A 26,616-nucleotide genomic window follows, 5' to 3' on the forward strand; every position below is an offset into this window, starting at 1 on the left:
GCATTATTATCCCAACTTCATTCACAGTTTCTGGTTTTCGACTGAAACCATTTTGAACTAAGATTTTAGCCAAAGTCAAGATTTCAATAATATCTGTTTGATGTATCATTTCCATAACTGCCTCTTTTCCCCCCCCCACCCCATTTATCACCAGGTATTGTTCTCGGCAGCGGTCACAACACTCAGCCTCCAGGCCTGCAACAGCCTCAGCAGCAACCAAAACCACAGTTGCAGCAGTCGCAACTGTTGCTGCAGCAGAAGCAGCCCCAGCCTCAAGCAGCAGTGCAACCTACCCCTGCCCCGCAACAAGCGCCTGTACAACCACAGCTCTTCCTGCAGCAACCGCAGCTCCTGCAGCAGCAGCAGCAACAGGCATACTACCAGCAGCAGCAGCAGCAGATGATGTCTCAGCAGGTAAGTGTTACAAATACAGTGTCCAGAACAGACACTGGAAATGAACCTTGTCTTCATGGGCAAATGATGAACTTGGAGTGAACAGTTGTGTTTTTTGATCTCCATCTCTTCTTTGCTAAAATGTTGTTGTTGCTTCGGGTTAAAAATGGTGTACAAGTAAGTACCTGATATGGTTCGTCTTTCTTCTTGTTATCTTATTGGAAATATATGGAAATTGTATTGGGAAATAACTTTGCCCTTGTAAATCTGCTCCTTGTAAATGAGTAGAGATTGAGTTGACTGGGCCTTCTAGTCCCTTGAGTTTTTAAGAATGAGAGGTGATCTAATTGAAACATAGCAAATTGTTAAGGAGCTTGACAGGGCAGATGCTGAGAGGCTGTTTCCCCTGACTGGGGAATGGAGAACATGGGATCACAGTCTCCAGCTAAGGCGTCAGCCATTGAAGACTAAGATGAGGAGAAGCTTCTTCACGCAGCGTATTGAGAGTCTCTGGAATTCTCCACCCCAGAGGGCTGTGGATAGTCAGTCATTGAGTACATTCAAGACGGAGGTCGATAGATTGTTGGGTTCTCAGCGAATTAAGGGATATGGTGATAGTCTGGGAAGGTGGAGTTGAGATCAAAGATCAGCCATGAATTTGTTGAATGGCAGAGCAGACTACAAGGGCCAAACAGCCAATCCTGCTCCTATTGCTTTCATATCCCAAACTCCCCAAGACCAGCAAATGACCCTGGTGGAAAAAACCTATCTGTGCAGAAACGATAAAAGCTACTTTTTGGTTTATTCATGTTATTACTGGCACATTTCTTTGGAATGCTTGTCAAGATTTCAGACCATTATCACCCCTTTGACTTCTTGCAGAACTCTTGGCTTCAGTCGGGCTATTTCTGATCTTGTACATCTTCTCGATAGGTGACAGCTGCCTGGATGTGTCAGCAATGCTGCTCCTGTGGAGGTGTACGTGTGCTGTTCACTCAACTGAGATCATAGAATTTTAGGAACTTAAAGCATGGTAGAAGGCCATTTGGCCCAGGGTGCCTGTGCTGGCTCTTTAAAAGTGCTGTCGCGTTTTATTCCTCATCTGGTCAAGCTTTCCAGATCCCAACAACTCTGTGTGAATAAATTTCTCCCCTTTAGTTCTTTTGCCAATGATTTTCAATCTGTGGCCTCTGGTTATTGACTCTGTTGGCCAACAGAATGTGTTTTTTCCACATCAATGAAAACCCCTCATCATTTGAAAACCTCCAACAAATGACAAGAATTGAATCCACCAAATGACCTCAAATTAGGAAAGAAAACAAAGGACAAGATTTCACTTGTATAAATTTTACTGCAACACTTAAAACAGAACCAACATAAATTAAGCACAAACTAACAGTTGAATACTGGTCGATTAATTGTCCCTCAACGGTTACACGTTGGTTAGACGATGCATCAAAGGTTGTCTTTACTATCTGCTGAACAGTCTTAGCAGCAAAATGGTGTTGGAACAGTTCCACAGTACAGCAGGATTAGGATCTTCCTCAGGTAATTTTTCAAATTCTGCCCTCCAGGATGTGGAGACAGAAGTAATGAGGTCCTGGAATTAGCGAGCGATGCTTTCTTCCCTGAGCAATTTGGTCTTGTTACCTGGAGAACTACCTCGGCCTTTACACGGTCCTCCAGATAACTAATAGTTAGTCCTCATTCCAGGCTTCTTGACCTGGAGCCTAACTGTTGCCTTGTAGTCTCCTTCAACTCCAAGCAGAAACTCACAAGTCTGAAAACCGTCTTTTAATACCGCACCCATCTTTTTCTCGGAGGCCTGACACTGTCGAGTTTACTTGACTGAGGCGAAAACTTCCAGTCACATGTCCTTGGTTTAATTTGAAAACAAACACCTTGATTTTTTTTATCGCAGTTCTTGATCTTTGTCGAACCTGGGTTTGACTTCCAACCTGGGAAACCCCAACCCCAAATCAGGGACCGTCTCAAAAACACAAACACGCTGTAATGCATCACGTGGGGAAACACCACTACAAACTACCCCCTTCAAACCCTGGCCTGAATAACATCCATCCACCAGCACCCTTAGCTTCCAAGTACTGAACCAATTTTGTATCCATATTGTCACTTCCTACTGAATTCTCTGGGCTTCCATCTTCTTCAGAAGCTTCCTTTTATGGCATTTGTTTGAAAGCTTTCTGAAAATCCATGCATGTAACATTTACTGCACTACCCTGAACAACCATCTGTGTCGCTCGATCCCAAGAATTTAGTTAAGATCGTTAAGTAATGAAAGCCACCTCCCAATCCATGGTTCACCACTGTGTGAGGCTGGGAAATGAAACTGCGTGCCACAGCCGCTGAGCTGGACTAACATGTGGCAGCATGCCTGGTACCTTCTGTACTATACCTATTCCAAGTTTGGGAAGGGTTTCCAAGACAAACATTTTCCAAGTATTTCACTGATGGCTGGGGGTGCTTTAATTTTCAGGACTGGCGGAATGCATTCCAACAGTTGTTAGCCTGACCTGCTACAGTGTCCTCCTCAAATTGTTGGAGCTTTATCAAGTGAATTCTGCAGCTTGCACGACAGTGTCTGTGGTCAACCTTTCACCAGTCCAATGCGTCACTCTTAGCACCAAGTCAGGCTGGAGCAGTTGGGTGTTTCAAGATTTCTTTGGTTGAAGCTGACATTTTAGCTGAATCCTGTGATTGCTCTCACTTCCGGGTGTGGCAATCTACTCCAAGTGCATGGAGAAAGTGAGCAATGATAGTCTGCACTGTCGGATAACGTTTTGCCGCAGGCTTCAAATCATTTAAAATATCAAAACTATTTTCAACGAAGGGCTTGATTTTTTTTCTTCATTCTTGGTAATTTTACCAAAGCATGCCGATGACGATTCTTGCCTAGTCCAGAAAGAATGTACGAAACACGGATAAGCAACTTCAGTGTTGAAATCAATACAGACATTAAAATGGGACATAATTATGGGAAGCTAGAATTTCATCATCCTTTATGATTTGTTACATGTTCAACATCATTTGTTTAGTCTTGTCTTGAATATTTTGTTTTAGTTTGTGTGTTTTGTTTGATGAAATGTGAAAATATCAGTCAATTTGTTAAGTCCGTTTCAGTGACTGCTCAGTGTATATACAGGTCCTGCACATTATTGCATCATTTCAGTGATGGATTGGGACTGAATGTTGTATCCATTCAGTTGCCTCTGCAACAAGTAGGTTGGTTGCATCCATATGTAATCTTGACTCAACTGATAGCAACCTTGGGCCTCGGTCAGGAAACTGCATTTGAGTTGCAGTCAGTGATTGAACAAATGATCCAGGTTGACGCTGTTGTGCAATTTTGATTCAGTCCTCCATTGTCAACCTTTGGAGGAGATGTGTAAACAAAGGCCTGTGCAGATGGATACTGAAGATCTCCTGCCACTTCTCCGATTGTCCTGGCCAGCGGTCCTGTCACAGAAAAAAGGTTGCATATCAAGTTATCTTATTGCTGCTTACTTGATGTATCTGTGGCACCAAATGGCTGCCATGGTGATGTAGTGTCAGCTGTGGCTCAGTGGGTCATCCTCTTGCCTCTGAGTAAGAGGTTTTGGGTTCAAGTCCCATTTCAGGATTTGAGCACAAAAATCTCGGCTGACATTCCTCTGCAGGACTGAGGGGGTGCTGCATTGTCTGAGATGCAACCTTCGAAGATGAGGCATTGAACCCAGGCCCCTTCAGCCCTCTCAGAGGGACATAAAAGATCCTGAGGGCTATTTTGTAGAAGAGCGGCGGCGGTGAGGGGGGGGTTATCCCCAGTGTCCTGGCCAATATTTAGCATACAATTGACATCGCGAAAACGCGTTATCTGGCCATAATCTCATTGCTGTTTGTGGGAGGTGGCTTTGTGCAACTTTTCCACTGCATTTCCGACATTAGAACACCGACTCGGCATCAAAAACATTCCTTTGGCTGTATAAAGCATTTTGGGCCTTCCTGTGTCTGTGACAGGCGCTATATAAATGCAAGACTGTCTTTTTTACATACAACATTTCAGATATCTGACAACATTGCATGAAGCATTTCAAGGCCTATTATTGCAAAAAGGCACTTTATAAATAGAGGCTGTTTTTCCCCCAATCTACTTGCTGCAGAGGTGTGCATATCTTATTGCTGCCCCAGTTTTTCACTGATGTTGTTTTATCACACGAATACAGAGCCTGTATTTGTACTGATCAGGCATGTTTTTTGGAATGGTGAAAATCCAGTCTTGTCAACTCACTTATTTCTTTTTCATTTTCAGTCGTTTCTTTTGGGTTTTACGTTGATTATTTTTCAAGGTTTTATTTTATTATTTTTGGGTCTGTTTTATTTGCATGTTTTTATGCACCAGTACCATGCCATGCAGCAAGCAATGCAACATCAGATGATGCAGAATTACTATCTCCAGCAACAGCAGATGCCGTATGTGAGCCAGCAGGCTGCTACTGCCCAGCCACAGCTGACCGCAGCACTCCTGCAGCATACGTCATTGCCCTCACAGCAGCAACACAGTGCAGCACCACAAGCAGCTTCTCAGGAACAGGGAATGGTAAGACTTCACAAACAAACTGTTTAATCCTTTTCAAACGTACATTCCTCATATCTAAGCAGAGGAGTGGATCATTTTTTTTCCTAAAAAAATAAGCATTGAGTGTTCCACCTGTCTGACCTCCTTCTCCACCAAACCATGCGTAATTCTTTACTGTTTGCCAGTCTGAAGTTTTGGATAAATATCTCTTGATGCCGAAAGGTTGTCAGCCAAAGCTTAGTTTGTCCTGACTCCCATCTTGACAATCTTGGCCTGATATTTCCTCCCCACCCCAGCTCCCAGCAGTATCCCACAGTGTATTTAATTCTCTCCTGCTGTGCTTAACCCGATAAACCCTGATCAGATGGATGTCCAGATAATTTTTGAAGGAGACATCTGCAGCTTTGGAAGGGGAGGAAAAACGACTTCCTTTCATCCTAGTTGAGGTTTGCTTAATCTTAACCCTGTCTCCTTCAGCTTTGCCCTCACAGTCTAATTCAAACAGTCTGCTTCCGTCTGCCGAGTCTGTCCCCCTCAGCATTGCCAAGAGCTAGTGAAAAGGAAATTGATTTTAAATTGGGATCCTGTTCTTTAGTGAAATATTAATTAACCTGTGAGTCTGGTCATTCTCTCTCTCCTGTCAATCAGCTTACTGACAGCCGAATGCTACAAATCTATGATCATCCATTGGGACAAGTTCACAGGCCAGTGTTTCCCCAGAGTCAGAGAGCAATTTTCCAGACCTTTAGCCCCTAATTGGTCTGGGTTTTTAATCTCTCCCCAGTTGGTTATGTGCCTGTGGGTGGGATGAGAATTGGCTGTGTTGAAGAAGGCATCACAATTTCATAGAAGAGGTTGGATGGACCAAGAGGTCTTTTCCAACCTCTCATTTTTCTCATTGGGAAAAAGGTAGGGGAAGTGAGAATAAGACAGAAGGTTATTTTCAGGTATCTTCATTGGAATTTCAATATTTGAAAGTTACAAGTACCAGTAACTAGCTAAATAAGTGGGACAACAGTTTACTTTTGAGATTGTGTGGTCCCAAAATTTGCTATTAATGACCAGAGCTTTTACAAAGACGTATTTTGACAGTGGCTGATGGGTGCACTGATTTCTGTTCTTATTTGCTGATGTCCCTTGCAGACTCCGATTCAGCAGCAGCAGCAGCAACCGGCACCACAAGTGGCACCAAATCAGTCTCCGAAAATGGTGTCCGTGTCACTGACCCCACCATCCTCACCGAAGACTCAACGCGCTGGCCACAGGAGGATTCTGAGTGACGTCACGTACAGTGCGGTGTTTGGGGTTCCGGTCAGTAAATCGACCCAGCTCCTGGCAGCTGCAGCCGCTGAAGCTGGTTTAAACAAATCCAAGTAGGTTCACTTTTTTATCTCTGAATGTGAGTCCAAATTTGATTGCCTGGCTTAATTACAAATCTTTCCTTTCTCGAGAGAATTAGGTGAAATTTCAGAGCACAGGAGCAGGCCACTCGGCTCAACAGGTCTGTGCCAGTGTTCATGTTCCACATTAACCGCCTCCAACCTTAGTTGATCTCGAACAATCAACATATCCTACACCTTTCACCTTCATGTCCTTTTCTAGTTTCCCCTGAAACGCACCTGTGCTAATGGCCTCAACCACACCATGTGCAGCAAGTTGCAAATTGGCAACACTTTGGTATCTGGTGCAATGTGGTTATTCTAGTGCATCTGGACACAGTGTGTTGGCAGGCGATTATGCATTTGAGTGCCCAATCCTGCATCTATCATCTGTCAAGAATCATTGCATCGTATTTAAGGATGGGAACCTGAATTGATGTTTTTTTCTTGTCTTGCCGAGTTCAGGAATACTTCAGACAATTGCTGTTCCAACTGAGGGCAATTAACTCAGTGTAGACTGGCAATTGAGCCTAGGACCATCTAGTATGCTTAAAGCAATCCATTTGCCTACAAAGCCATTGGGGTCCTCTTGACTGAGTTCATTAAATGCAAGCGAAGCTTTTATTCTTCACTATCTAATATATGATATTTACCACGTGACTTTGTTCCATTCAGATCAGCTACAACCACTCCATCAGGGTCTCCCCGGACCTCTCAGCAGAACGTGTACAATCCTCCCGATGTCTCTACGTGGAATCCGTTTGCCGATGACAATTTCTCCAAACTCACTGCGGAGGAGCTGCTTAACAAGGACTTTGAAAAGCTCAAAGACGGTAAGTCCTACTTTCAACAGATCTTTTGAGCTGGTGATCATGAATTTGACTTTGTCCTTGGGAAACACAAGTCAACAGGTTAGAGGTAGGAAGAAACTGAAGGAGGTGAAGGTTTCTACAGTTGAGAGGTCCCGAGAACGTCTGAGTTACTGGAGAAACAATCGCTCTTCGACTTTTAGCACTTGGATCCACTTTGTCTTTTGTCCTCAGCAGCCTGTTTCAAATAAGACAAATGAATTCAGCGGTCCAAGAAATTTCGCGTAACTGAGTTGAGCATTCAAAGATGCTTATTTGGGGGAAGAAAAATGGTTTATCTTTATCTTAAAGCGAACAAAAGGAAGATGTCTCGGAGCAGTCGCCATGAGGACATAAATGAGAGCATTTATGGCAGAGTCTGCCATCTAACATTTGAATAAAGCAATGATTTACGTTTAGTGGCATTTATCTGCATGCAGATATGCTGCAGTTTGTATCATGGTGGTTGGGCATTCAGGGGTGGACAGCACAACCACGACAGACAGCAGTCCCAGTGTATTGGAAACGCGAGCAGGATGAGCACTGCAGATATGCGATTTGCCTGACCCCGGTGTTTTTTCTTCCCCCAGTGTCGGTGGGCTATTGGCATCAGTGCATGAAGTGTTGCTGATATAGTTCCAGTAATGCAGCACTTGCCGTTGACTTGTTCATGAAATCACACGGCCGCTGTGAGGTAAAGCTCCGGGACTCGGCAGTTGGCCTTTCCAATTGAAGCCCCGCAGCACTTTTTTTGCTGCATAGACTGAGATTAATTTGAACAAAAGCAAACTCGTGAGTGGTCTGGGCAGACCAATTGCTGGGAATGGGACCTCCCGTTGGGGATGCTAATGCAGTTTCTCACCTGAAGCATGTGCAGTTTAACTATCTCACCATGTGATGGGCAGCCTTCAGAGATGGGTTTTGGGTTAACTTGGTTGGAAAAAGTTAATCACAGTGTCCAAGGGTCAGTCCGAGAAACTCTTCCTTGGATTCTTCAGCACTTGTACAACGCTTCTCAAACAATGAATATTTCTGTGCTGGACAGCAAGGTGCACGGAACAGGAAGGGTCCTATTTTGAATGAAGGGAGGGAGGTGTCTCAGTAAAGAGGTTTAGGCAGAGAATTCCAGAGAGCAGCATTGCATGGTTCAAGGCTGTGCCATTGATGGTGAAGCAGAGTCGAAACTCACAGCTCAGAGTTGGAAGACTGATTAGTGAAGGTTGTAGCACTAAACTGTCCATGACCTTGCAGCTAATTCCATTCCTTTCTACTTGTTATTTGAACTTCTTTCTGTTTTGTTTTGAGCAGTATTGTTGTAACTCGAGTTAACAACATAAGAAATAGGAGCAGTTGCAGAGCAGACACACCCTCAAACCATTTAATTTTTATTTATTTTTATTTAGAGATACAGCACTGAAACAGGCCCTTCGACCCACCGAGTCTGTGCCGACCATCAACCACCCATTTATACTAATCCTACACTAATCCCATATTCCTACCACATCCCCCACCTGTCCCTGTATTTCCCTACCACCTACCTATACTAGGGGCAATTTATAATGACCAATTTACCAACCAACCTGCAAGTCTTTTGTCTGTGGGAGGAAACCGGAGCACCCGGAGAAAACCCACGCAGACACGGAGGACTTGCAAACTCCACACAGGCATTTAGTAAGATCATGGCTGATACTTGACCTAAACACTACCACACTATCCCCATGTCCTGCCATTCCCGTGGTGTCCTGAAATCTATGGATCTCAGTCTTCAATATACTTCGGGGCTGAGCATTCACATCCCACTGAGGTAGAGAATTCCAAGATTCACAACCCACTGAGAAGACATTTCTCTTGATCTCCGTCTGACCCCTTATCCTGAGACTGTGACCCCAATGCTCTAGACTCTGCAGCCAGGGGAAACAGTCACTCAGCATCAGCAACTTGGATTTGTTGCATTTTTCCTCTTAATAATTATTTGATTTGCACAAGATGTCCTAAAACTCTTGACTGGAGTACATTTTGAAGTGTGGCCACTGTTATATTGTAGGGAAACGCAAACAGCCAATCTGTAGACGTAGCAAGATGCCACCAACAGCAATAAGATATTCCAGCAGTTCTCAGAGTAAAGAGGGGTGCTATTGTTATAAAATTCAAAATGACCATGAGCTTGGTCGTTGCATTTGAAGGAGAAGTTTATTCCTGAAGGCAGCCTCCCTTTGCATTTTTAAAAAGAGCATTTTAAACCTGTTTAAGTACTTTCTGAATAAGAAATGCAGAGTCAATAGTTGATAAGCGAGTGTTTATCAAGGTGGTGATAAAAAGTTCTCAAAGCTTAAAATTGTTTCTAAACTTTATAGGTAAGGTTGAGAAGACCAATAAATCCACTGAGAGCCTGATACCAGGGCTTCCACCGGCTCAGCTGCAGTCGCAGGCAGATGCTTTTGGAATAGATCCCTTTGCCAGTGGGGCAGGTTAGTGCGCAAGCAAATCCTGCTGATGTACTCTCATGACTGTGTATCTTTCGAAATCCAAAAGTGTGCTGTATTTAATAATATACTAGAAATACACAGCACCTCGGGCAGTGTTCAAAAGTGAAAGAAAGGTTCGTGTTTGGGAAGGAGATAATTGATTGATAACCATACCCAAGGGAAGTGACTCGAAATGGAAAAGAAATTAAAACTGCGAACACGTTGGACTGTGTTCCATTTAAGTAAAGTGAGAGATTCAACATGTTCCTTTACGCATCACACTTACTTGTGAAAAGCAACAGATATCATTTCTCAAGTTAAAGGGATTTATATAAATGAATGCGTTGCAGTACAAAATTTCTGATATGATTTCCCTCCCCTCACTATAGACTTTAGTGTGCAAATGTGGCAGTGATTTTAATAGGCAGCCAGTGACCCTTTCCAGCTCTTGGGAGGCAAAGAAGTTTAAGGAAAGTTCCAAGCTGAGGATCTACATTTAGCCTCTTCTCCTTTTCATGAGACAACTCCAATCCAAGTTCAGAAAGAAAATGCAGGGTATCCAGCTACTCGGCAGGATGAAGTTCTGTTGCTGAGACTCTTTGTGCTGTGAAGTAAACAGCAAGGTGTCGGAAAAAAAATATTTCTTTCCCCAGCCTTAGAGATCACTGAAAGATGCATTTAAAATAGCTGAGCAATCTTGTGACAACTATGTTTTTATTTGTTTTAATTAAAGTTTGATTAGGAGATATTTTTATCAGTTGATTTTTGTCAATTTAAAATAATGAGCAATAAGGTCTATTGTATTGGGCAGCCTTCCAGAGCTTCAGATGATTTTCCTACCTTTCTTGATAGCAAAAAGTCTGGTCGAGGAAGCTGTGCTTCGAATACAAAAAAAAAAGTGGGTGATCACGACTCGACACAAACTTTGACTGGCTGACTGTTTCTGAATGGGAGGGATAAAGCAATTCAGCCACAGGCTTGTGTGGAGTGTAAACACCACCATAGACCTGTTCGTCTGAATGGTATGTTTCTGTGCTGTAAAAACTGTGTTAGAACTATGTGGCAAGCTGGGCAAATATGAAGAAAGTAAATCATGTGATGTATAATTGCTTTCTGTTTCCTTTTATCACTTCTTGGTCCTCTCTGTTGCTTTCTGTTTCTCCCCTGTCTGCTTTTATCTACTTGGTTGATTCAGCGGAAAGGTCGACAGAACTGTTTGTTCCAGATGCTGTTGTCCCGGCAATCAATGTAGCTGATCCTTTCACTCCTCTTCCAACATCAGACCAAGCAGGTAATGAGTGCTGAGTGTGCTTGTTGATCCTTTTTCGAACTGAAGCCAGTCAATTGAGAGCCCTCTGCAGGGAATGAACAAGATCTCAGTTTACCACGTTGGCCACATGGAGTAAATCTATTATTCCTAAATATATTAGCTGCTAAGTGGCACCTGAGTTGATGAAAGTATAAAAGTGGTTATAAATTCAACTTGTCACTTGGTCTCTGTTTTATCTTTGGAGAGGGGTGAGCACTTGGAGGACAAAGTTGTAGACCCTATGACTTAACACATTTCAACACTCTCCATCCCCAAACGCCCCCCCCCCCCCCCCACCCACCACCTCTCTGCAAAATGCTTGAGAAGTGCTTTTAATACACATTGCACTTCCCTTTAATGTTTTTCTGTAGCTAACAGTAGACAAAGAATTATCCTCAGGCCAAAGCTTCGAGGCACTGAAAGCAGCCCCTGATGTCCCCAGCAAATGAAGTTACAGTTCGGGCCCGCACCCTTGAAAAAAGATTCTGCAGGTTGGGAATCTAAAGTTGTAAGACTATTCTGGTATTGTGGCTGTCCTGTGGGAGTGAAGTGGAGAGTGAGAAGTTGGGGCAGTTGACAAGCATTTTGGTATTTAATGTTCTGAAGGAGAGAATTATAAAATGCTGTGGTGCATTGAATGTCTGAAAAAAATAACGGGACGCAATTATAATGGCATATTCTGGCATTTTGCTTGTGGTTGGGAGGAAGACTTAAGATTTTGATTCTTTTTTGTGTCTTGAAGTATCTCAGCGGCTGTTTCAAGCATTTGTGTGTCTCCTTGTATTCTGTCTGTTGTATTGGAGGCTGTGTGATTCTACCTGCTGTTCGGAGAACACTCCACAGTGCTAAAAGCAGCTGCTGCAGGCACAGGCTACTGATCAAACAACAGCATGCTTTCGAAGTTATTGCATTCTCAGGCTGCTGCCTCCGAACAGTGTGCAGTATAAGATGGAAGCATTTGCAGCCTCAGGGAGTGCTTAGCTTTGTTGTTGTGCAATATTGCTGTAAATTTTCAGTGGAAGCTGAACTGTTTTTTCAACATGGCTTCAGTAACCCTTTTCCTCACACCGCCTCTGAGGTTAGACTGCATCTTCCCTCCATAAGGCTCACTTTGCGAGTGGCAGTGGGAAAATGCTTAAAGCTGCAGGGTGGTGGATGCTCTCTATCTTTGACAAAGATAACAAGATGTTCGGTCAGAGGTTCACTGTCCAAAAGTGTTGCAGCGAGGCGACGGGGTGTTTCATCCAGACTAGTTTGGCAAAAGCCAATTGAATTTGACTGCAACAACCTATAAATTTGCACTGGAGCTATTTTCACACGCTGTTTTGCTGGTTGCAGTTGTTGGGAAAGCAAGGTAAAATTGGCCTGGACACTCAGTTGGTCACAAAATTGCATTTTAAGTACCAAGTGACAACACTCCCTAATTTTCTTTTTCCCAAGTTCCCGTTTAGTACAGTTTCCTATCCACTCTGCTGCTGAGATTCTGTAACCCAGTAACGTTGTGAATTTTTGTTGGCTGCAAGTTGTGCTTCGCTGTTGAATAAATGTTAATTATATTGGTGTCCCATCAGTCATGGAAAATCAATCTTTTCCCGAAGGCTTGTACTAATATTGTCGTTAACATTGTTGAGATGTTGGGCATTGATCATTAGAATGTTAGACATAAGCTGATGTTTGCTGTGACTTTTTTTTGAAGCTTGTTGTATGCTTCAATTTCTCCTTGTTACGTGGTGCAGCAGTAAAGAATATTTGTATTGGGAACCTTTTCTTGTTTGGTTCTACTTCAACTGAGCTTGCTATGAATGGGGAAATATTTTGTACTTTTCTATCGCGATTGTTCCAAGAAGGTTGAAGCTCTGTTGTTTTTTGCTGTATACCATTTTACTGAGTTGGAGGCAGCTTTCTTGTCCCCTTGATTTGACCCTTGTGAGGTTCAATTCCCATGACTTGTCTGTTCCTGTTTGTGTCGACACTTTGGTGTTTCTGATCCCTCCAAGTGAAAGCACTGATTTGCCACGACCTCTTAATGAGCAGAATAGTGAAAGGTACAGGATAAATCCACCATCACAAACTGGGCCACATCCTGAGCATATGAAGGAACAGCATGAATAGGCATTGCTTCTCTCAGCCCCCTGCTCTGATCCAGAATCTTAAATAATGGTTAAGTTGTGTCACTATTGACTTGGCTCGGTGTAATGCTCAGGATTCCCAGTTTTCACCAGTTTTCCTATTTTGGCTGTCTTGTTTTGATCCTGTGACAGAAAGTTTGCAATTTCAGAACAAGCAATTTCAAACACATGGTTAAATTTCTTGTTAAGTGTGTTGAGTCGGTTAGATCTTTTTCAGCAGGCGCTTGGGCCCTTTTCCTTCTCTAGACCCAACGTAGCAAAAATATGGGTGGGGATCTCGGTGATACTTGAAGTCTGCATTCTGGTGCGTCCAGTAATTGTAGCTAAGTTAAGCGACTTGAGTCCTTCGCTTGTGTTCCATTAGTTGGGTAATTGCTGCTAAATATGACTGCAGAAAACCCATGCATCAGGAATTGACAAGACTGCTGTAATATAAAAGCATCTGTGCACTTTTCAGTAGGAATCACTGAATAATTATCAGGAAGGAACCCACCCCCCCCCAACCCTTCTCCCAAACTCATGTGACGATTGCGCCCACTGCACACTGGTATCTGTCTATAACCAGCTGTTTCCTCTGAGTTAAACCACAGTAGATTGTAAGACAGAGATGGCTTTTAATGAACACACATTGGTCAAAGACTCTGTTCTTTCCCCTCTCTTATCTCTCCCATTCGCTTCAACTGGCGATAGCATCATTTCTAGAAGCAACACCATTGTGTTAATATTCGAAATTATGTCTGACATGTTTATGAAGAGCTGTGTTTTGGAGCCACTGGTTTACAGTGACTGAATAAGGTCAATTCTTCTTTACTTCACATAGGATTGCAGAATTTTTAACCTTGCCTGTGGGGATCGAGTTCAGTGATTTCATTTGGCTTCCCTTGGAAACTGAAACCAGTAGTTTCCTTGTCATGACACAGATGTAGCATTCTCTTAATTGTATGTTGCAGATAATCTCTCGATAAACCTGCAGTACCCTTCCCACCATGACTTACTATTCACTGAATTTTGTGAGTACATTGCCAGTATAAGAGTTGGCATAGAAGTGCTTGCAGAGAGGCTGAGTTAAACAGGGCACTGAATTTCTGTTGCAGTTGAGTTTTGGGATTCAGTGACTCTTTCAGATTGCTCAGAAATTTCGAGCTTATGATGTTGACTGGATCCCTCACTTGGGCAGCGTTTTGAAAAATTTTCCATGCTGCCAATTCAGTACATTTGCTGTGTGCCTATATTTCAGCTTTTGTCTCTGGTTTCATTTGTTTTTTTTTTCTCCTTCACCTCTTAACACAGAAAAACTCATTGAAGGTCTGAAGTCTCCTGAGACTTCATTTCTGCTCCCTGACCTTTTACCTCTTGGTGACCCCTTCGGGAGTACTGAGGATAATATCAATGGTAAAAATCTTCAGGCGCAGATTTTTTTTTTAAAGTGCATGATCATATCGTAGGAATCTGGAGTATTTTCAGCTGTTAAACTTTGGACCCCTTTAACTTCAGTGAGAGGGAGTGTGTAGTAAATAAGAATATTAAAATTGAGCACACAAGATTGATTTTCAACAACATTCTTGACTTGTGTCCAATGTTGTGCACCGCCACCATGTCCAAACATTGGGTCATTCAGAGGCCCCAGGTGCGTGCTCCCCAGTGCATTATAGTAAGAAAGTAGCGGTAATGTGAAAGCTGCAGAATAACAGGCAAGAACCTCTTTAACTGGTAAGGTAACATCCGTCGGTGGTGCTGCCATGAAATGACCAATGTGGGCACGCAACTGCAGACAGCTTAGTGGGTTTTCCCCAATCAGTTGTGTAAAACTTTTGTCAGCCGTACTTGGCGATTTGAGGTTGAAAATTCTCTTGGTTCTATTCTTTCCACATCCACCGAATCTGCTTGTGCTTTGATGTCTGCAACAACTTTTGTGTCTTGTGAGCTTCTTACCCCATTCTCCATTTCCATTGTGTACATTTTTCTGTAAATGGTGGTGATTGTAGTGTCAATCTATACTGTATTGAAATACACAGTGTTAAGTGTTTCGAGGAATAGCCAGCTGCAGCAGTAAGCGCATGTGTTGGGATATGTTAATTAATACATGGGCACTTAAATGAATTTTCCAGCTGTCAAAACCATGACTGTAATTTCTCATTTGCTCCTGAGCTTTGTGTGTGACTTGAAGACATTGACCATTGCTGATGGCTTGAATTGTTACTTTTCATGATCCAGTGGTCAACAGGTTGACAAGTTATTCTACAGAACTCTCAAGGGAAGATGACAGAACAACGCATTTCAGTCTCATCCCCGCGGCTCTTCATGTTATTTAATGAAGTCGAGACGATCCATGGGTGATCTCCCTGTCTTCCATATCCCGTTTCATGTGTTCCTTCTGCACTCATTTTAAACATTTGTCATTGGGTTATGACACATTGCAGAATGCTGAATCTTTGCAGCCCCACCTTAAGTGTTGAAATGTCACTTGAAAACCCAAGTATTATTTTCATAGAATAGCATAACCCTGTTGTGTGGTCCAAATGAGATTCATGGAATTCAGTTTGAAGTTTTATCAGCACTTTTATTACCAGGGGTATCTTTCCTTTGAAAACTATTCAGAGGAATTTAGTTGCCACGTCTGCATTTTTATTAATAGTCCGAAGATTTAAAGGCCTATTGTTAAAGAGTGTAAATTGTCTGTAATTATCTAATGCTTTACTAATTTTCCTTTGCGCTCTGTGGCTGCTTGGCAATGTTCTCGATGCACATTAACATTCTTTTTCTGTGTGCTTGCATTTAATTCTGTCTGTGCTCTGGTTCAAAAGGAAAAGGTGAGATAGCAGTGGGAAATCTCATACCTGGATTTGAGCCCTCAAAGCCTCAGCGAATGCCTCCACTACAGGCGGAATCTTTAGCTGCTGTGGCCACAATAAATGTTTCAGGTTGGTAGGTGCATTACAGTTGATCTCCGTGCCTGCTGTCACCACATATTTAAATGATGAACATTTTACCTGTTAGTTTCGAGTTAGCAAATCAATATTTGTAAAACAGATCATTGGCATGGAGCTCTAAAGCTCCCTTTTGTCCTTTCCCTCCATATTTGAACCTAATTCTCTCCCTTTTTGTCTTTTCTCTTGCTTATCTTTTTTTGTTTGCCATTTCTACTCTCTATTTTGCTGCATTTTAATCTTTCAAGCTTGGGAAGCCAGCAGGCAGCCTTTTTAAAATAGACCTTTAGATAATACTTGTGTTGAGCCAAGTAAGGGGAAGGCAGTGGTGTGGAAGAATACATTTGTTCCTCTGTGACACTCTTGTCAGCATGAAGCACTCCTCAGTCAGGTTTTGAGGTTCATTCAGCTGGATTGCAATCCAGGGGAAGGATTTAGGAGACTTTTAAAGTAGGGAGGAAGATGGCAAGTGGGTGGGATTTGGGAGGGAGTTTCACAGGGCAAAGACATGAGGGAAAACTTCCTTAAGCAATGAGTGATTGAGATTTAAAATGTATTGCTTGTTAGGGTGGTGAATACAGATTCAATCGTAGCCTTCAAAAGGGAGTTGTATCAATGCTTGAAAGAGAAGAAAATTGAAGGGATCTGAGACAAGAGCCAGCACAGACTCAGTGGACCGAATGGCCTCCTTCTGTGCGAGACTATTCTATGTTTCCAAGAGATGTAGTAGAGATGTAGAAGTAGTGTGTTGGGTGGATGAAACTTGGTGGAGCAGAGGGTGCAAGTGGGGCTAGTTGGCTCGAGAGGATTGCTTAGGTAGACTTGGGAAGCCTTGAAAAGTCAGGGTGAAATTTTTAGCACAGAAACCAGCTCTTGCAAGAACGTTATCCGTCAGTATGATCATCTTTCAGGCACTTTGTGCTGAGGGAAGAAGAAGAAAATGGAGTTGATCTTGTTTTGTTACAGCATTAGTGTTGTCATCTGCACTATTTGGAGTCATTTCCCACTGCTATCTCACCGACCTTGCAGGTAGTATGGTAATTACTCTGCTGGTGAGCAGCACCCCACGAGTTGAACCTGCAGAAAAATCAGTCTCAAACATGAGCATACTCTTATCACTGCATTTGTACTGCAGTTGCCAGTCCGTACTACAGTTGGCAGTCCGCACTCACCAGCTACTGTATGGGTTCCAGCCGGGCAATGTAAGTGAGGTGCTATCTGGCTTTGTGTAATGAGAAAGCTTGTGCACGTGTGTGATTAGAACTTAAATAATGAGACAGCGGGGTTGAACGTCTGAACATTTAAATGAGCAGCAATCGCCATTCACCTAAGCACGTTCAGCACTGCACTGACATGAGTCTCAAAGCAGTGTTAAATTGAAGCAGTATCAAATTACGGTCTGTGCCGTGATGATCAGGTAGTAGTTTAAAAACAGATTGGGCTACTGCTCTGGTACAGTAAATGCAGTGCGAGATGATTTTTTTTGTCTTTCGAGGCAGGTAGAGGGGGCTAACGGTCTCAACTTGGAATTAGAATGAGATTGAGCTGAGAAATGAATGAAAAGGGCAGTTTATTCAGTGTTCAGGGAGGCCCTGCCGAGCTCTTGAGGGTCAGGTTTCATGGTGATCCAAAGTTCAGTGCTTTTCCATCACTACATTCTGAAAATTGAAGTACATTTTCAAGAAGGTGATATATTGGAACATGTTTGGGTGAAGAGAATTTACTGATCAGGGCAAAAGTCAAGACATTTTTAGTCTGCTGTAAAGTATTGTTTGGGTGTTGTGCAATTTTTTTCTCCATTTTATAGTATGAGAGAAAAGTATTTTAAAAGGCTAATTAAATAGTGGCATTGACTAGTGAATTTTAACAAGTGGCATTTCAGTTTGTGGAGTATCTTACTAACCATCTGCTGTTTTTTTTTCTCTTTCCACTTCTCTGTCTTGCATCTGCCACTGCTGATCTTTGCTTAGACTCTCTCACGGGAGAGGATTCCATTCTTGACTACTCTCTCCTCTCTAACCCAGTGACTGAAATTATTGATGAATTTGCTCCTGTAGTTTCATCTGGTCAGGTTCAGCCAGGTAAGGGTGTTCAGTCCTTTTTTTTTCTCTAACTCTTAGAAGTTTTACTTTGCAGTCTTCGCATTTTTTTGCCCTGTGGTTTTGCTCTCTTCAAAGACTGCCTAAGAAAGGCGCACGCTGTACCTTAAAACTGCGGGTGGAATTTATTCTCTGGTTTTTGAGCAAACTACTTCGTTTTCCATAGTAGAAGCTCAAAACAAAATGGAACCTAATGTTTTCAAAATGGTATGGGAGAGAAGGGCGAGGTGCCTCTGTGTCTTTGATGAGAACCGGAGTCATGTTGCTGCGGCACTTGGGGAAATCTTTGATTTTTTTTATTGGTTCCTTGCAGCTGACCGCTGCAAACTGTACTGAATGTATTATTGGATCAGTTTGTATTCAGTACTGTACTCGGTGATGGACTTGACTTGTCTGAGATGCTTTTCTTCCTTTCCTCATATGTGCTTTTTACTTCAGCTGAAATGATTTTGTTGCAAGGATCAGTTTTCTCAAAACAGAGGTGCTCACTGTTTGTGCACTGAGGTATGGATCTATGAGCTAATGGCTTCCTTGAGTCTCTGCGCTGTATTTGCCGACATTGATCCAGTTGTACCTTCAATTGTGTTTGCTGAACAGCCAGAATAATTGATAGATAAAGTCAGGCTGAATCGTTCCATTCCTTTGTCCTTCCCTTCCCACCCCCAGCCCCCACTCCCGTCCATCCAACAATGTTCAATTTGATTCAAGACTCTACAATTGCAAGGAAGGTTAAAATGCCCCTACTTAAAGGAACATTAGTTCCTTTGTGAGGGGGAGTAGGAGGAAGAGACAACTAATCAAGCAGATTTAATATTCTCGTAACCATGAGTCTTCCTTATCTGGCGATGACATAGTGCGGTGCGTTCTTCTGTCAATGAGGATGATTCATTGACATGAAGGCTATGCAAGCACAGGTCTGGGGGAAAGGCTTCCAATCAAATGCTTGGCTTTGCCTTTCTGCAGGAAATTTTCCTCTGCCTCATTCAGTCTTCCTATATGGTACATGAGAGAGCTGCAAGAGTGCAAATGAGCAGCATGGAATGGTTTATTCTTTGAACACAGTGATGTAGTTTCCCACCTCAGTGAGCACTTACTCACTGTTCCTCAAATATAATTACAAATGAACAAATCTGACAGGTTTTCTTGAGTTTAAACAAGAAAGGTGCAAGTTGATTCACCTTATCCCTCTAAACCGGTTAAAATTGCTAAAATACACGACGCATCCACACTCGCATTCATACGAGAGGCACCCGCGCGCACAAATAGATACAGAGGGGCAAGAAGAGTTGGGAGGTTGAAGTAAAGTCTGTAATAAATGGAATTCAAATACTGAGCCTCAGTGCCTTTAGTTGAAGTTATCGTCTTGAAGTCCTCGCTGTGCCACGTGCACAATTCGGGCTTGCTTCTCTGATTCTGGAATGTCCCCTGGTTGTTGCCTGTAAGGATCTGGAATCTTGCGGCGTAGTTGCTACCATCGAGGCTTTCCTGGGATTTTGCAGGAGAGAGGAGAGATGTTCTTCCTTTGAGTTCAGTCATGTTCTTTCTTGTGAGGCACAAATCACAAACTCAGAGTTGCACAGGCAGGTATGTCATGTGACCACCTCTTTGTTTGAAACAGACATTTCTGGAAGGTTTTTTGAAATTCAGATTTCTTCTCTCAAGCTGTGCATACTTACTTGGTAGGGGGTGTTTGGCTCTTCCATAGTCAATGGGTGTCGATGGCTGTTGATGATCAATGTTGACAAAACAATTCTAATTAAATGAATCAGGGAGCACCCCCATTTTTGTGGCTAGACTGGGCAATCACCTCCGTCTCCCTTGCCGGCCGTAGGCTTCTCATATGTAAATAGTGCGTGGCTACCGTTACCTGTTCTGCTTTTTAAAAGTTATTTGTAATAATGTCCAGTAACAAGTTTCATACGACAAAATTAATATTTATACATTTGACACGTGAGTTTTCCGTCTGAGGTTGTGGCAGTTTTTTTAACTTGAATAATTTGCTGCTGGGTTGTACTGCAGGCACCACATTGTGGCATAAAGGAGGTGGATGTCCTGTATTCATAAACATCCAGTGCCCAAATTTTCTTCTCCGACTTCTGCTGTCATCCCCATCAGCAGTAGTGTGGCTCTGTTGCAAATAAAAACCAGGAGAGAATTCCATTAGGTGGCAAGACTAGAGACTCTGGGTTTGCTCTCCGAGCAGAAAATGTGAAAGAAAGATTGAACAGATTTGTTCAAAATAATGAAGGATTTTGATGAAGTAGATGGAGTACCCACCGGCAGGAGGATTGGTAAACACACTACACAGATGTAAGGTCATTGACAAAAAAAACAAAAGAAAAGTGAGTTGTTTTTGTTTTAACAGTGGGTTGTTGAAAGCTGGAAAGCACTCTCTCAAAGGACATTGGAAGCAGATTTAATAATAACCTTCAAAAGAAAATTGGATCAATAATTAAAGTAGAAAAAATTTGTAGGGCTATGGGCAAAGAGTCGGCGAGTGGGTCTAACTGGATAGCTGTATCGAGAACCAGCACAGGCACTGTGGTCCAAGTGGCCTCTTTCTGTGCTGTATCATTGTATGAATTGCTCATCAGTCAGATGGCTCTGCTTCAGTTCCATTTCCTTGCCCTCAATTTGATCTACAAATAAGTCTGAGTGTCTGCACAAATGTCTGAGCAAGAACAGTAGCTCATTGTGCACAGGATTTGGGGTGGCCTCTGCAGGCTACCATACAGGTGCGGCAGCTGCAGATACCTGTTCATTTATCACATCACATTTCAGGTCCTGGCTGTGTGTTTCTTTTCTCTCTTCACAGATGTCCCTTGACCACTGGTTCAGCCAGACTCTTGTCCTTTCAGCTGTTGAAAAGATAACCACCGCTTTATTCTCTGAGTCTGAGGCACTGTTGAGTGTTTGTGGATACCGTGTTGCAGCATGATGCAGTGGGGCAGCTGTGAAACGCTTGTGTATTTCGGGGCATTAGCATCTACGCTATCGGTTTGCCTCTCTGCCTAACCCAGAGTTGAAGAATTTTACAGTTGCTTGTCGCTGCAGAGGCCAAGTAGAAATGTTGGCATGGCAGGCTGGTCAATAACCAACTGTGAGTGAGACAGAAATGCTGGAAAAACTCAAAAGGTCTGGCAGCATCTGTGGAGAGAGAAATAGCATTCCTATCGATGACCTGGCAGTTCTGATGAAGGCTCACCAATCTAAAACGTTAACGCTCTTTCTCCCTCCACAGGGGTTGCCTGACCTGAGTATTTTCAGCATTTTCCTGTTCTTAGTTCAGATTTCCAGTATCTGCAGTGAGACATGGTATGGTCGGCAGGCAGTTTACAGGATTCTAGATGCATCTTATTCTGTTCATTGCTGCTGTTTGCATGTCTTGATTTCAGTATGTGGTTTGCATTTGTTTCCAGATTCACTGACCAAAAATGTTCTCACCTAAATCGAACTATGTTGAAACTACACTGTGCAGTAATACCAGTAACGTGCTGCACTGTAGGTTACTTCCATCACATAACATAATAACCAATTAAGGCGTAGATTTTCCCACACCAAGTGATTGTCAGCAGAAAAGCAAGTATGACTGAAAAATAATTTGGTTATGTGGTCAGAAGTATACTTTGTATGAAATAAACGTGATCTTTGCAGAGGAGAAAATGTGCACTTCCACTTGTTCTGAGGAGCGTGGTTCCCCTCACTGCCCTCTGCCCTTCTCTTGCCCTTCCATTCAGTTTCTAGCTATTCTTCTTCCACTCCTGAAGAGCTGCATCTTGTGAAGGTGTAGTCCAGCTCTTGTCAAGCTATCGCAAATCAGAAATTCACTTGAAGCAGTGTTGGATCCCCAAGTGAAGCAGCAGGGATAGGATGGTAACAGGAGGCAAATTGCCGAGCAGAAGATGGAAGATTTTCACTGGAGAAAGACAAGGATTTAATGGCATCTCGAGCTGTTTGTCGATCTTTCATCGCAATTTGAGCATCAAGCTGTCAATTGGAAAAGGGATTATTTGGTAATCTAGGTTCACTGAAGTTTCCTTTTATTATTGGAATTATATTAAGCCATGTCAGTCGATGCAGAACATCCTCTTCTTTCAATGCAGCAGTACAAATTATCCCACGTCCTGTTTTTGAATGATAACACAATATAGAGTGCCAGTTTATGCTGATTTATTATGAGTATCAAATACTGTGGACTGCACCCACAAGGAATTGAGTGGAAACTGGCTCTCTTTTTCATGTTGGACCAACAAGGCCAACAGAGAGAGAAATCGCAGACTTGTAAATCAGAAAGCAAGGCTAGATTGGGATCAGTTTTCAAAGGTGAGTGGACAAGTTGAAGGAACAGGACTCTGGAATTTAAGCCTTAAATCATAGCATAAAATGGCAGAGTTTGATAGCACTGTCTGACTTAGATACTCAATGTGGGGAATGGTATTGGTAGAATTCTTGAGTGATTAGATACGATTTTATCAGTTTAACCTTTCCAGAATCAGTTCTCTGGCAAAACCTAAAGAAGTATTGCCTCATTGTTTTGCCTTCTGACTCCTGGTGCTTTAATAAAACAGTGCTGTGTAAGGATATCAGATACAGATTTGGCATGAAAAAAATGTGAATTTCAAAAGCTGAAGTATTTGGAGAGTTGAAAGTGATATCCCCAGGTTAAACTGGAGAATGGAGGATCTGTCTGTGATTGACCCAGATGGTGAATTCCGTAACTTGAAGGACTGGTCCTTGGACAAGGAAGGTGGGGAGTGGGGTTTGAGAGATTGTTGCTCGTCCATAGAATGTTGCTTCACGAAGGCAGTGGTCAGAGGAAAAGAAGAAAAACTTGGAAAAATATCCTGCAATATCAGTGACTCGGCAGAAAAACCATTCATCAGATCTTTAACGAGTCATTTCAGGAAAATGAAGAGGCTTGCAATCTCGAGTACTCTGCAAAAGTGAGAGCTTCTGTTGGTGCAGAGGGCAGTGTTGGCTGCACTCCATTGTGTATTATATATTCACTTTATGCTTGGCTTAAATTTGCAAAACTTGTAGATAAAAATTTCACGTTGCAAACGGTCCTGTTTTCAGCCACCAGCTTTGCCCTTTTTCTTCCTGTTTTAATGTGAGCTTACTTGTTATTCTTGCCTCTCACTATCCATGCCTCCTCCCTTTTACATGCTGCAGAGGATACTAACCTCATCTCAGACTTTGATCTCTCTATAAAAAATGACAAAGTGGAAGAAGACGAATTTGACCCCATTCCTGTGTTATCAAAAAATTCACAAGGTAAGGTTTGAGTTAAAACATGTTTAGTATTGTACTTCTCCTCTTTTCCCCCCTCCACCCCGTTGTTCACATCATATATGCCTTTCATTGAACCATCATGGGCCAGGAAGTAAAAAAAACATGCAAGTGTCACTTCAATCCCAATCATTGGTTAATTCCTGTACATGTCCTGCAGTCTCCTCCCACATCCACACGACACAAATGCCCCAGTCTTAACGACATTATCCTCTTTCTTTGTTGTATCTCTAGTTCTTGATATTTCCTAGTATGGAATTTGCCAGTTCAAACTTGCAAAGCTTTGATTGGAGTCTCATTTTGACTTACCTCTGATGTGGCATGTCTCTCTCAACACATTTCCACTCGACAGTTGTCACTCTTTGGAATCAGAGCTGTGGTCGAAATGTGCAAGGTCACAGAGGGTGAAAAATTTTGTGTATTCGGAAAGACAGAGTAGTTCCTTGCATGACAAATAATGTAGAAGACCTTGGTTTCATGAGCTCAGAGGTAGTAGTGAAATCTTGGTCATCTTTGCAATCTTGTTCCAGCTGATGCCTTAAGGTTTTGGGTGAGACAGGTTTGGATGGTGGTGGAGCATCTGCCTGGAAATCCTGCTCATAAGTGCAGTGTAACTTCAGGCCAGTTTCTTAGCGGTTCGGTCCAATTCCCACGCTAAGAACATTTCTTTAACAAGAAAATCTTGGAGCACCAGGTAGTTGTGCATCAGCCTGTATTGATGGTTCCAAATTGGTCCTCGAGTTGGTCCATGTCTCTGAAGTTGATCAGCTGGAAAGATCATCTGAGGTTGAACCTGTGTCCCGGAAAGATCTTGGCTGAAATACCAGTGCGAAAAGCATTGGCTCGAATACATGCAGCAACAAGTCATTGTGGCAGCACTTCGAATGAGGATAATTCGCTGATGAATGACATCATGAGATAATTGTCCTTTGCCTTCAACATTTCCCTCTCATTCTGTTTGGAACTTGTCTACAATGTACCATTTGGTGGAATATAAGTTAGTTTTTATCTGACCAGTGCAGTCAAACTGAACTGAGTCTTGATGGTAGGACTTGATTGATGTGAAACTTCATGAACCTGTCTGACTTGGCATGAATAAACTGTGACCTCTAGCAGTTCTTGATGAGTTCTGACCTCAACCACTTCCCAGACACTGGTGAAAGATGGAAATAATTGAAGGTCTTGATGATTTTGCTGACTCCTGATGACTTGAGCCCTTCTGACTTGGGACAGAAAAAGGAAAAGGATGAGATTTTTCTGCCATTTTCCAAGTAGCTTATGTTATGTGTGCGTACATGTGAATGCACACTGTTAATGTTTCGACTCGTGATTTCGCTCTGGACTTCAACAATTCTGTATAATTCTGTTCCCAATTTTACCACGAATTTGTACCTTGTGGTAGAATATGTTGTTTTTTGTCACATCTGGGCAGTGAAACTTCACCGAATTCTGGACAGTGGGACTTCATTTTCGTGCATCAAGAAATTAGTTTCAAATGGACTGTGTATATGACCATATATTTGACATAAATATGAAGCTTCTTATTAAGATACAGCGAAAGTTTTTTTTTTCTGTTTCATCTTTAAGAACTTAGTCTCCAAATGCTTCTTGAGAAATCCATCTTTGAAGCTGTATTGTGCTGTTTTGAGCAAAACGACAGATTTGAAAAAACCAAGCAGCTTTCTTGTGATTAAAATATTGGGTAGTTACCCCTCATGAAGAAGGTCTTTTGTCACTTGGATTTTAAGCATGTATTGCTAAATTATGAACTGGCAAATTGTCAACAACCAGATCCAATGAAAGCTCAATCCATATGAGTGAGCACCAACAAACTTGGATTTACGTAGCACTGTTGACAGCTTTAGGATGTCTCCAAAGTGCTCGACAGCCAGTGAGTTCCTTTCGCCGTGTTTTTACTTAATACGTCAAAGGTCGGAAGATAAATGCAGCAATCACAAACAGCGATGAGGTAAGTCACCAGGTCAGTCTTTCTTCACAGTGCTGGTTGAGGGATAAATGTTGGCCCAGGACATCGCACGAACTCAGCTGCTGCTTGAATAGTGCAAGGTTTCTTTTTTTTTTTCCCCCTCTAAACAGGTAAACGTGGCCTTGGTTTAATCCCTCATACAAAAAAGGGCACATTGCGCAGTCCAGTACTGTTTCAGTCCGACACTGGATTGTTAACCTTAAATTCTGGACTCAACTGCTGGGGTGGGGTGACAACACATCACTTTCAAACTCTAGTGAGAGTGCTTCCGAATGTCACTGTTAGGAGTGTCAATGAGTTCACACACAGAGTCAAATGATTTAAGTTTTATTGTAAGATAAATGCTACATGTACGCTCACGGCAAGCAGCAAGATTACAAAGGATGCTTTGCTACACAAGTGTCTGGTGATTTTCAACCCTCCAGATGGTTCTTTTCATTTTCCGTGCGCAGAGTGCAGTATCCTTGCTTCTCAGCTTGGCTAAAAGGCCATTCCATCGCCAACTCCATGTCTTCACCCACTCTGTCTCAATTCTGACATCTTTTGGTCTGGGGTTCCACAGAAAAACATTGGAGTTTTAGCTTCAGCGTGACCCAAAAGGAACCAAGGTACCAAAACAATAATCATGAGACGCTGGAGTGATCAAGCAAATCTAAATGTAAACAATGTCAGCTGGCCTTTGAGAATTTACAAATTTTATGAATAAAGTGTATTTTAGGGGTAAAAAGCTTCTTGTACTGAGGCACTCAGTCTTTCAATCTTGGCATTTTTAAACTGGAAGAACAGTCGAAGATATAGTGTAGAATATAAGTAATTATTTTGTGTCAGAGAATTCTTAACTGTTTCTCAATCTTTAAGGATCAAGAATTGTTACCAGTCCATTTTTGGACAGTTTAAGAAGAAAGAGTGCTTGTCCCCTCTTTTGCTGTTGGCTGCATGTAACTGGGAAACAGTGAAAGATTTTTTTCATGTACTGAACCTTTTAAATGGGCCTTGACGGCACGTCATAGTCTACCCACATGTTCTAGCGTTTTATGGAGGATAAACCTTTGAGGATGTAAGTGGAGCAGCTTTTATATTTTGGGTTTAATTTTCCTGCAAGAACTCACTGCTCTTAGTTTTGCTCAGCAAGCTGAGCCTGAGCACAAAGCTGTCTGTTTGTCTGTGCATAGGGTCTTTATGAAGAGTGGATTTGAAGCAAGGTGGCAGGATGCA

General features: G+C 42.4%; 1 protein-coding gene across 4 annotated transcripts in view; it reads left to right on the forward strand.

Annotated features, from left to right (window-relative positions):
* Window positions 1–26,616, forward strand: part of LOC137357047 (AP2-associated protein kinase 1-like) — a 100,639-nt gene that overhangs the window by 48,430 nt on the left and 25,593 nt on the right. Inside the window, exons 11-16 of one of the 4 annotated variants that reach the window (XM_068023007.1) lie at window positions 155–414; window positions 4,793–4,990; window positions 6,113–6,342; window positions 7,024–7,181; window positions 9,551–9,664; window positions 15,904–16,020. In XM_068023007.1, coding sequence (XP_067879108.1) covers window positions 155–414; window positions 4,793–4,990; window positions 6,113–6,342; window positions 7,024–7,181; window positions 9,551–9,664; window positions 15,904–16,020 — 1,077 coding nt within the window. The remainder of the gene's footprint in view (window positions 1–154; window positions 415–4,792; window positions 4,991–6,112; window positions 6,343–7,023; window positions 7,182–9,550; window positions 9,665–15,903; window positions 16,021–26,616) is intronic. The other 3 variants (XM_068023009.1, XM_068023010.1, XM_068023011.1) reach the window with 3 other exon arrangements.

This window comes from Heterodontus francisci, chromosome 47, assembly GCF_036365525.1.
Source record: "Heterodontus francisci isolate sHetFra1 chromosome 47, sHetFra1.hap1, whole genome shotgun sequence".
In the NCBI taxonomy this organism is placed as follows: Eukaryota; Metazoa; Chordata; class Chondrichthyes; order Heterodontiformes; family Heterodontidae; genus Heterodontus; species Heterodontus francisci.